This window comes from Triplophysa rosa, unplaced genomic scaffold, assembly GCF_024868665.1.
Source record: "Triplophysa rosa unplaced genomic scaffold, Trosa_1v2 scaffold124_ERROPOS303670, whole genome shotgun sequence".
NCBI classification, from domain to species: Eukaryota; Metazoa; Chordata; class Actinopteri; order Cypriniformes; family Nemacheilidae; genus Triplophysa; species Triplophysa rosa.
In genome coordinates, this window is record NW_026634123.1 from 80,238 (window position 1) to 92,115 (window position 11,878).

Consider the following 11,878-nt stretch of genomic DNA (forward strand, 5'->3'; position numbering starts at 1 on the left):
TTTCATGGTGGGCGAGGTCACATGTTCACTGAAGAGCAAGAGACGGCTATCGTGAATTTGGTTTTGGCCAATAATACTATTAGAATTTGTGAAATATACACAACCATATCCTTAATGATGCCACAATTTTTGCGAACATGAATGCTGTGAGTCCCTCAATACATCGTGTCTTCCAGAATTTTTTTCCCGTACTGTGTACAGTGATACTGTATTCACAACCAGCAAAAAAACAAATAAACACAGGAAAAAAAGTTTGGTTTCAATCTTGCTTTTGTTTTTACAGTGAATTTTAAACATCTCTCTGCCAATTTCTTTCAATCTTGTACAGAAATGTACAGAGGAGCTCATGAAAGAAGAGCTTTAGGTTTTGAATAACTGTGTGTATATGATATATCCCAAAATATAACATTATGGTAAAGGTATTTGCAACAGAAGACAAATGTTTGCTTTGAAATGTGTTTGTGATATTTTGAATGTAGTGCTTCGTTTTGCAAGAGATGTGAGGCATTTTGCATTTTGTGTGTGCAATTCTTGGATTTATGTGTAAAGTTTCGAAAAAAAGAGGCAACTTTTTTGAAAATGTAAGCAATTGAAAAAAACTGTAATAAACCACATGGGAGAACCATAAGCAAAGTTCTAATGTTGCTTTAACTACAGTAATGTTAACAGTACTATTAACTTTTAACATTTACTAATACACTTTTAAAATCAAAATTACCATGATAAATAAATGCTCAATTAATGCAGTTGTTAATTATTAGTGCATTACATAATGCATTAACTAATTGTTAACAAATACAACCTTATTGTAAAGTGTTGCAGGGGTAGTTCACCCAAAAATGTAAATTTTCTCATAATTTACTCACCTTCATGCCATCCTAGAAGCATTTGACTTTATATAGATAAACACAAGGTTTTGCTAACAATAATAATTAATTGATGTTTTATTAGTATTATGTTTTTTTGTTCCAAGTTTCCCAAAAATAGCCTTTGCCCTATTTACTTGATTACAGTACATAATGCAATTTCAGCGGCAGTGTATTAACTGAGTTATTCATTCATTGCTAGATACTGTAAAACGTAAGGACACAATAAAATGGTTTGAGTGTTGACATCATTCCTATTGAAACAGGACAAGTGTCAAACCAAGAGCATAATGGTCTTAAAGTTTGTAGAGACATATTTTGCATATCTACATCTAACATTGTTTTTTTTAGCCGTATCCACTGTTATATTTTATTCCGAATTTGAAGTTTGATTAGAATTAGTGTTACCTACATTTACACTTATCAAAGGTGCATTGAGTAGCATTTGCCACTAGAGGTCACGATTTTAAAAGCAGTAGCTTGATGGTGCTGTGAAGGAGCATAGAATGATAGGAGTGTGTTTTTACCTTCACTGTCCGCCAGCTTGATAGGACTCACAAGTCATGTTCATGGAGGACTTTAAGATTTTTTTGTAAAAGCCAACAGAGTGACTTAAAAAGCTACCACTACAAAATATGTTTTCCTTAACTGAACACATCTCTGTGTCGTATGTATCGCATGACGTTATTTCATGATAAAATATACTTTTACAGTAGTTCAAACAAAATTGCCTTTTTATTCACAAACATTTTTATGTCCTATAGGTAACTGAAACTTCAAAAGCATCAATAAAGTCATTGACATCCACAAAATGTGTTTTTCAGTATGGAGTCAATGTATTTACACACACTTTTTTTATGCTGTTAACTTTATATTGAACAAATCACTTTCATTTAACATAATTGTATAGGTTTCTAGCTCAAACTTGCACAAAAGAAGAAGCTCTTTGGTTTGACATAATTCAATCATGGACAGTGGTTCCACATGTTTGACTAATGTTTTCTTAACATGAAATTAACATGTTGCAAGAACATGAGTGAAACATGTAAACTCAACAAGATACTCTTCTGCACAACTCCTAATACAGACGTCACAAAAACTCTCTAAAATGCCAACACAACAGAATACTAAACTGTAATACCCTGATAGCAAGCAACCATTAAATCAATGTTAAAATTATTGATTTGTCAATGTTAATGGAATTGAAACAAAATAACTTTTTCACCCGCAATTCATGTTGAAAACATGAAATTTCATTAAACCATGATTGTGATCAGTGTTTGCTTTAGTTGGGATTCTTGATTCTTGACATTGTTAAATTAGCTCCTCCACTTTTCCTGTTCTCTTTCAATGCTTGTGAATGTGTTTACTGAAAGCACATGTAAAGCATAAAGAAAATGATGGGTCACAAGAGGACAGTTATAGTTGTTTGCATTTTTGGTGTGCTTTAAAATAAAGAAGATGCTTTAAATTTATACTGCCCTACAAAGGCAAAGTGCAGTAACAACACATTTGGTCAAAATTAAGATAAGGTTTGAAATGGGCTTTGTAACATCTGTTCTGTCTTTTGACCAGTCTCTGGGTTCAGTGTCAAAATTGCAGTTCCCTTTCTGTCGGTCTCTCGACGTTGTGTCGAACCGACAGAATGGGGTTTGTCTTGAGAACCTATCATCTTCTGAGTATTTAGAAAAGGCCAATGAAAATTGGCGAATGAAATTTGCATGCCGGGCTCCTCCCCGGATGTCCGGGTATAAGAGGGAAGCCGGCGTGCTCATTCATTCACCTTTGGTTCTTCAGAGCCTACGCATCTGATGAGCTTCTCTACGATCTGGTGATCATTCNTGTGGAGAAATGTAGAGAATAGGTGTTAATCTGTTTAAATGCGCACAAAGAGTTAACCCCCCCAAATATTTATTTTGGCAATGTTTGTTTAACTTGTAGTTTGATTGTTGATGTTTGATAATTCGGGACAAGCACACATTCATAATGGGGCCTACAAAGATGTAATGAATGTCCACTAGGTGGCAACAGCAAGACAGAGACTCCTGGAGTAGACAAGAGGAGAAGAAGAGTTAGCTGACGAGTGTATAGAGAGAGGCACGAGTCGGTTGTTGTGAGAGATAACGCTGTAACGAGATCTCTAGAATGCTCGTGAATGTGCTGGCGAAATAAAGAACCCACCTGAATCACACGCTTGTGGTAATCTTTTTCAAGTGTGTTACAGTAATATTGATCATTGATTGATATGTTCTGCACAAATGCAACATTTCTGGGGCAAAATAAACGAAGTTTCATCAACACGTTTAAACATCAACAAACCTCAACAATGGTGACAATCAAAGTAATTCAGATAAACAGATCAACTGCAATGCATGCTGGGAGTCATGAATGAGTTTGTACTATGACGTTACCCAGAATGCATTGCAGCATGAAGCTTTCTTTTGTTGATTGTCACAATTGTTGAGTTTCATACACAGATTCTTCATGTCTAATTGATTCAGCTATATATTTCTCCTCTGGAACATCACATAATGTTAACAATAACACAACAACCTCATGAACAGCATATCAACCCCAGTAACTTCACAATGACTACACTGGATCTTGCTGGACCCTCGTTGTCTTTGCCGCAACAAATATATAACAAGACGATTTCAATAGGCACAGAACATCAGACATTAAAAGAGGAATCAAGAGCCCAACTAAAGCAAACACTGATCACAATAATGGTGATTTGTTCTTCTACATGTTAATTTCATGTTGAGGTTACTTGATTCATTTATGTTCTTGCTACATGTTCATTTCATGTTGAGAAAACACGACTCAAACAAGTGGAACCACTGTCCATGATTGAATCATGTTCAACCAAAGAATCATTTTTTGAGTGCATCTGAAAGACTGTATTATTTTGTTTTATTGTTTTATTTGATATTTTATTATTTAATTTGATGTTTTATTTGATTTTGGTGTTCAGTTCCATTTTAGCACCTCAGAACAAACATCTAGATGTATAAATATAGACACTGATCATGGAATGCACATTGTTGCCTAAGAATTATAAGGTTCTATCCTCATTCTGAGAGGTTTTGCGATAAAGAGCTTCAAAGTTTTTTTGCATTCCATTTGACTTTGTAGATAAAACCTTTTTGTTTTCTTAATTAAGTCTCAATGTACAATGTAAGAAACAATATTACATGATGAAAATAAGTCACGTGAATATCTCAATTTTGACAATGTCAGATACAACCTTATAATTCCAAGGAGACAAAATGTAGATTGTATCTATGACACGTAGATATGTTAAATACCTCAGTGTCTCCAGTTTACAGTTTGGGCTCTTCAGTCCATCAGAGATCAGCTTCACTCCTGAATCCTGTAGGTTATTGTGACTCATGTCCAGTTCTGTCAGAGAGTTTGATGACTGTAGAGCTGATGATACACTTCCACAGCACTCAGCAGTGAGTTTACATTCTCTCAATCTAAACCGAGAACAGAAACAAAGTGTGTGTCAGATGGTCAGCAGCACAGAGTATGTAGGATTTCCTTTTTATGTGTGGGAATATTGTCCAGTTGTGGCCAAGAACCAAAAAGCGTAAATGAAAATCCCTGATGATCGACTTCCTCTCTTCAGCTGAAGTCATTTCAGCCATGACAGTCAAGGTACATTTTAGCAAGGTGGAAACAGACCTGATGCTGCTTCAGAGCAAGTATGACGCTTTGCTACTGCTAATACACATGTGAGTTACAAAGTCATAATCTGTCACAAAAGCCATTTTGTCATCATTTGCTCACCCTCCAGTTGTTACAAACCTGTATACATTTCTTTGTTGTGCTGAATGCAGATGAAGATATTTTCATGAAAGTTTGGAACTAAGCTGTTTTGTGTCACCATTGCCTCCCATTGGACATTGGCAAATGATGACAACATTTTAATTTTGGGGTGAACTATTCCTTTAAAGCCTAAAGCCACAGACCGGATTTAATCAAATGACCGCCCTAAACAGTCAGTAGGTAAATTCTGTCGTGATCTCTGCACATAGATGTGCTGAACACTGTTATCAGAAATGAATGAGCCGTATTGAGTAAAACATGGAACTACCCGAGCAAGTAGTTCATGAGATGCAGGTGTGCAGACACCCACAAGTCAGAATTCTGATGACAACGCCCTCGTGTTGAGAGGTGTGGGCAGATATATAACACATGTTTGCTACTGGTTGGTATGAATTAAACATCTCAATTATTAAAAATCCATTATATGGTTAATTAAAAAATACTCACATGGCTTTTCTGCAGCATCTCACAGCTGGGATTAGTCTCGTGTAGTTTGCAGGTGATGTTTTGTACATATTCAGGTTTAACTCATCCATCACCTCCTCTGACATCAGCAGTATGTAAGTCAACACTGAACACATTGAAGCTGAGAGTTCTCTTCCTGAATCTCTGCCTGAACTCCGGTACCGCTGGATTTCCTCGTGTAATGATTTATCTTTTAGCTCAAGTAGGCAGTAGTACAGGTTGACTGAAGCTTCAGCTGTGATGTTGTGGTTTTGTAATTGTTTAATGTGTTTTTTAACTTTTCTGATGCTCTCTGCGCTGTTCTCAGGCCTAAACAAGCCATTCAACAGTTTCTGATTGGATTCCAGTGAAATGCCCAGAAGAAACCTCAAAAAAAGGTCTAAATGTCCTCTCTCACTCTGCATTGCTTTAGCAACAGCATTGTTTAGTAGCTCATGCAAAGTAACGTTTCGCAGGATTTTTTTTAAGCAGATCCTAAATTTGTGGTTAAAGAAAAATTTAAGCTCCTCCAGGTTCTTGTTCAGGTAATTGAAGAACACATGTAGCGCAGCGAGGAACTCTTGAATGCTCAGATGCACAAAGCAGAAAGTCTTCACCTCATGAAGTCCAGCTTCTTTCTTAAAGATCTCGGTGAGCATTCCTGTGGACTCAGTCAAGTCTTCACTCACATCAATACCGCACTTCTTCAGCTCTTCCTCATAGAACATTGTGTTTTCTTCCTTTAGTTGTTCAAAAGCTAGCTTGGCCAATTTTAAAACCATTGATTTATTTGAACCCAACAGCTTAGTATGGTTTCTTTCGACTTTTGTATCATGTTTCCTGTTCTTCATGTTCATCTGTATTAGTATGAAGTGGATGTACATTTCAGTGAGTGTTGTGGGAATGTCCTCTGTGTTGTTCTCAATGAGAGTTTCCAGAAGAACAATAGCCGTGATCCAACAGAACACAGGAATGTGGCACATGATGTAGAGACTACGAGATGTCTTGATGTGTGAGATTATTCTTGAGGCCTGAGACTCATCTTTGATTCTCTTTCTGAAGTACTCTTCCTTCTGTTGGTCAGTGAATCCTCGCACCTCTGTGAACAAACCTACATACTCTGAAGGGATTTGATTGGCTGCTGCTGGTCGTGAGGTCACCCAGACAAGAGCTGATGGAAGCAGATGACCTTTGATGAGACTTGTGAACAATTCATCCACAGTTGATTTTTCATCAACATCAGTCACCATTTCACTTTCAAAATCTAAAGGCAGTCGACTCTCATCAAGTCCATCAAAGATAAATGCAAGATTACACTTCTTATATACATTTGTTTTTTCAATTTCTTTCAACTCCGGATAAAATTTACTCAGAAACTGATGTAGACTGATCTTTTCTTCTTTAATCAAATTGATCGCCCGGAATGGAAGCAGGAACATGGCGTCTATATCCTGATTCTCTTTTCCTTCAGCCCAGTCCAGAATGAACTTGTGCACAGAGACCGTTTTTCCGATGCCAGCGATGCCTTTGGTCAGAACAATCTTTCTCTTTGTCGTATTTTTTCTCAATGAACTGAAGATATCATTGCAGTGGATTGGTCTGTCCTGTTGCTTTTTGCTCTTGAAAGCTTCATCCATCTGTATAATCTCATGTTCTTCATTCACTCCTTTAATATCACCCTCTGTGATAAAGAGCTCCGTGAAAACATCCTTGAGATAAGTTTCTTCTTCCTTTTTGACATCAAAAATATGCTCTGCCTTTTCCTTCATGTTGGATTTGTGACTTTTCAAAAATGTTTGCAGCAATAAATCATCTGTTTAAGGAACAGAGAAAAGATGAGGGAGCACAAACATTTTTAAAATCCGTCCTGGTTCGGGTATTTCACTGTATGATCTTTTTATTTAGTTTAATTATACCCAGTGCCAAAATGATTTGTGAAATAGCTGTAAAGATGGCTGCTGCACCTTGTTTTTCTGTGTGTTTTCCAGCTGTCTCTGAGGATTCTTGTTGCCCTGTGAAGAGAAAAGGAGAATACAGAATGAAAAACATATATAACGTAGCTTCACCCAAAAATGTCATCTGTCATCATTTACTCACCTTCAAGTTGTTCCAAATCTGCATAAATGTATTTGTTCTGATGAACACAGAGAAAAATGTTTGGAAGAATGCTTTTAACCAGACAGATTTTGCCCCCCCATTGACAACCATAGTAGGAAAAAATACATGGTTGTCAAAAGTGCCCCAGAACTGTTTGCTGTCCTACATTCTTCAAAATGTCTTCTTTTGTGTTCAACAGAACAAAACAAATGATAATGTAATTGTTCCTACTATGGGAGGCAAGCAGAGGCGTAGCACGCCCCCCTGCACTTTTAGAAACAGGGGATTCTGTCCCCCGCACTATTTTTGACCCACCGCCTATATTTCAGCCCGTGTTCTCTGGTTTGTTACTTAGATTTGAGTGAAGTAACATTCAGCCCAGGGTTGTCACGGTACCATAAACATGTCTTATACTATACCAGCTGAAGTATCTCGATACCAAGTAGTCACGATGCTGTGTCATCAAGTATTACTTTATCATATTTAGTACCAGGGGCGGACTGGGAAGCAAAAACGGCCCCAGAGTTTTTGGCACACATTGTCCCTTCACCATTTTTGTCGACGGGGAGAAGGGTTGTTGGCCAAGTCTGATTGCGTCAGCCCGTGTTATTGCGTTAGATGATGTCTTCACGTTGCGTGCATTCGTGTTAATATCGTCCTTCTTTCCCGCCCGTGCGTCCAAGACGGCACACTACATTAGCGGCCCGCCGGGAAAAGTTCCGATAATCCAGATGGCCGGACCTCCCCTGGTCACGTCGGTGGGACGGCCTTTCTGGACTTTGACAGAATGTCCTACTGGTCAGTCTGCCCCTGTTAAGTACTTAATTCATTTCCGTTATGTTCTTAACTTTACCCGGTCTGTAGGAAAGGCAGGCTGTCACCTCACTGACAGAGAGAGTGGAGGACAGTAACTCGACCTCTCCAGAATGTATACAGGTGAGATTTGACTATTGATGAGGCAGTGTTTTCTTAATTGTGACTACTTGCCAATGTTTTAAGGAATTAAATATATATATACATGTATATATAATTTCATTTCATGTTCAAATTCTTAAAAAAATTGGTTTTATGGTAAAGGCAGTGTGTTCCAATTACTATGGTAGACTATTTGCTATCATGGCATTTTCCCAAAATTGCTACTAGGATGTTCAAAAATGGCAAATGGTATTCTATATAGAATTTATTATATGAACATGTACATTATGTGCATCATTTGTTTGGCCTTTGAGGTTCACATCACCTGACAGCTGACCATCCCACCCCACCCCCCCACTTTTAAAATGGCTGCTACGCCCCTGGGGGCAAAATCTGTGTGGTTATAAGCAGTCTTCCACATATCTTTCTCTGTGTTCATCAGAACAAATAAATTTATACAGATTTGGAACAACTTGAAGGTGAGTAAATGATGACAGAATTTTCATTTTTGGGTGAAGTATCCCATTAAAAATGTAAATTCTGCCAAGGTAGAGTAACATGGTTGACAGTATGTATTAAACATCTGTTTCTTCAAAGTTCAAAAAGTAAGTAGTTTGTGTTTGGCAGTTGAGAATTTATTTGATTTTTAAGACACCGGTAATATTTCTGCCAGTTTTCCCCTCAACTTTTTTAAATGAATATGAATGTATCTCCAATTACAGAATCACCCATAACTCTATATATCTATTGTCACATTGTCTTTGTCTCGTCGGTCTTAAAACAGTTTCTGCTTTTTTACTGACATCTTACTGACTTTCTGATATTACTTTCATTTACTGGTAATAAAAGACTGTTGACTTATCTTTATGACTCAGTTAAGAGTTACAGAAACACTTCTTCACATTACCTGCAGGGTTTGAGATGTAGTTGATGTTTACTGGTCCTGATATGGTGTTTCCAGTAAGTACAGGAGCATTTAAAGTTGCACTTCTATCAGCTTTCATCTCAACATTGAGTCCTGTGTGAGAAGAAGAGCTGTCCATCTGGACTGGAGCATCTTGCACTGAAGCAGAGAGAAAATTTTATTAAATTCCAAAGAGTATAATTTACTTGAGAATCGTCTTTATGTTCCTTTTACTTGTTTTCTAACTGAAATCGGTCCATCTGGTTTTAAATGACACTTAAATCTTTTTAGATTGTGTTCTTAAAACTCACCCAGTGTTTCCTGAGACTGAGCAGATGCCATCGTCCTTCACTAGATTTGAAACAGCTGCATGTAAACATGAGGAAAACTGAAAATCATGCTTAAAGGAGAAAAATTAGTGCTTAATTTATGATTTTTCGTAAATAAGCAGAAAAATATGTGATTCATGTCTCAATATTCTGTAAAACTCTAGAAACAACCTACTTAAATATAGGTCAGTAACGTTGTTGTAATATTTAGTAACCATAAAAAATTACTTACAATTACTTACTCCTGTCAGGTTGAACAGAGAAACTAGAATTCCTTTAACTTGGCTTTTATGTACGAAGTGTGGTGTGATCTCAGAAAACAAAAAACTGGCTTTTCAGGATCTCTGTTTCCTATACGGAATGGGCTGTCTAAACTGAAAACTGCTTGCACTGACATGTCTTAAAATAGAGCCGTGCCATTGCTTTGCCTTAAAATGCACAACTGTAATGTTTGTTTGTAAGACGTGTTTTGATACTTCACTGGCTCAAGACAAAGAGTCGAGTTAATATTTACATTTTCTCTTCTGTTAAGTTAAAAAGAGAGCAAAAAACTGTTGAAATATAGCCCTGACGTGACGTACAGTAATGTGACATTTTTGATTTCATGATGACTTCAATGTGTGATTCGGCTCAACTCAAGCTGACACAATGTCGAGTAAATCCATGGCATCAAGCTTCAAACACATCACATCCTGCACACACATCTTACCTGCATAAGACAGTGTTTGTCCCGTCTGTAGAGTGGATCTTCCAAAAGAGCAAAAAGCATCTTCTTTCCTGCGACTCTTGTGAGATTATAACTCAAATCTCTTAGATGTGAGGGGTTTGACCTCAGAGCTGAAGCCAGGTAAGAAAAGCCTTCCGCTGTTACCTTACAGCCATATATACACTGTAAAACTGGAGTTTTGCAGCAGGTTTGCCAGTAACCTAATGCACATTTAATTACTTTCCTATTAGTACTGTTTTCAATTTGAGTAAAACTTTACTTTAATCAAAGTTAAAACACTTTGACTTTTGAGATTCAAAATGAGCAAGAAGAGACAGGTATTAGCACAGCAACACTGCAAAAAATGACATTCTTCTTGAGCATTTTTCTGTTGTTTTCTAGAAACAAATAATTAAAACTTCTTAATTATTACATTTATATAACAAGAAAAGTGACCTAAAATATTTAGTCTTGTTTTACGGAAAAAAAAGACTAGGTAAGTTTATGTTTAAAACAAAATTGTAAATTAAATCTACAGTAAATTACTGGCAAACCTGCTGCAAAACTACAGCAAAGTTTACAGTGTACATGAAGATACACTACCAGTCAAAAGTTTGGGATAACTTGACAAAAGTATTCTCATGCTTTAAAAAATCGTTTAATCTGAAGGTTTATGTTTCAATGTTTGAAATTACTCTGTCTCCTCTCCACCAATAAGCTGGTGTGTGGTGGGCGTTCTAGCGCAATATGGCTGCTGTCGCATCATCCAGGTGGATGCTGCACATTGGTGGTGGTTGAGGAGATCCCCCTTCCATGTAAAGCACTTTGAGTGTCTAGAAAAGCACTATATAAATGTAATGAATTATTATTACTTGTGTGAACAAAAATATAATTGTGCCAACATATAAATTTCTTTCTAAAAAACTACACTTTTATTAAAAAAGTGTTTGTAATGGATTACGTGGACAAAATAATGAATAAAAAGCAGCCAATAAGAGTCCAGCATTGATGGAAATTCCTTCAATACTGTTCAAAAAGCGTCCCAGGTTGAGACATCAAGAAGCTGGATTATAAAATGCCAAGAGAACGATTTAGCAAATTCTAGTCAAAGGGTGACTACTTTGAAGGTGCTAAAATGAATGCTTTTAGTTGCAACTTAATTTCCACAGTTACAACGGCATTGCATGGTTTTGATGAGTTGTGGAAAAATATACAGTAAATAAAGAATGAGTGAGTGATCCCAAACTTTTGACCAGTGGTGTATATAGAAATGCATGAATTAGCTTTTCTGCATCAGAAATACATAAAATATTCCGATGGAAGAAGGCTGTTTTTGTAACATTTGAGATATGATTTTCAAATGACAGATTTCTGTCAAATTTAATGCCTGGGTCTTTAACTGTATTTTTTGGGGTAACAGTGCAGCCTTCTATTTGCAAACGGTAATCCGTAATATTCTGTTTATGGGTCTTTGGTCCAATAAGAACTACTTCTGTCTTATTGTAATTTAAAGGAAGGAAATTACTAGTCATCCAATGTTTTACATCTTGGATGCACTCTGCATTCTGATTTGTACTGAATTATCAAATCACTTGGTTGCGGGGGCGTAATTTCCACTGGGGACAGGGGGGACGTGTCCCCCTCATTTTTCAAAATCCTGTTCGTGTCCCCCTCACTTTCAAATTGGTTTGTAATGAACCACTCGCCGTCATCGCCACGGAGAAATACTAGGACCGAGCAGGACACAGAGAGTCTGCCTGTGTCGATGCGCGCGTCGCGTGCACAC

General features: G+C 37.1%; 1 protein-coding gene across 1 annotated transcript; it reads right to left on the reverse strand.

Annotated features, from left to right (window-relative positions):
• Positions 1 to 2,883: 2,883 nt before the first annotated feature.
• Positions 2,884 to 9,664, reverse strand: LOC130549488 (NLR family CARD domain-containing protein 3-like). Its single transcript, XM_057326712.1, has 7 exons — positions 9,629 to 9,664; positions 9,369 to 9,423; positions 9,061 to 9,216; positions 7,106 to 7,153; positions 5,145 to 6,954; positions 4,175 to 4,345; positions 2,884 to 2,911 (listed from the first exon to the last, which is right to left on the reverse strand). The coding sequence occupies exons 2-7, from the start codon at positions 9,397 to 9,399 to the stop codon at positions 2,884 to 2,886; spliced, it is 2,244 nt and encodes a 747-aa protein (XP_057182695.1). The 5' UTR covers positions 9,400 to 9,423; positions 9,629 to 9,664.
• Between the last annotated feature and the right edge of the window lie 2,214 nt (positions 9,665 to 11,878).

Bases quoted from the DNA above. Each gene is read 5' to 3' on its own strand.
- LOC130549488 (XM_057326712.1), bottom strand. From the start codon at position 9,399: ATGGCATCTGCTCAGTCTCAGGAAACACTGG. The intron at 6,955-7,105 runs GTGCAGCAGCCA...TTCCTTAAACAG, and splicing joins AAAACACACAGAAAAACAAG to ATGATTTATTGCTGCAAACA. The intron at 4,346-5,144 runs GTGAGTATTTTT...TTCTCGGTTTAG, and splicing joins AGATGCTGCAGAAAAGCCAT to ATTGAGAGAATGTAAACTCA.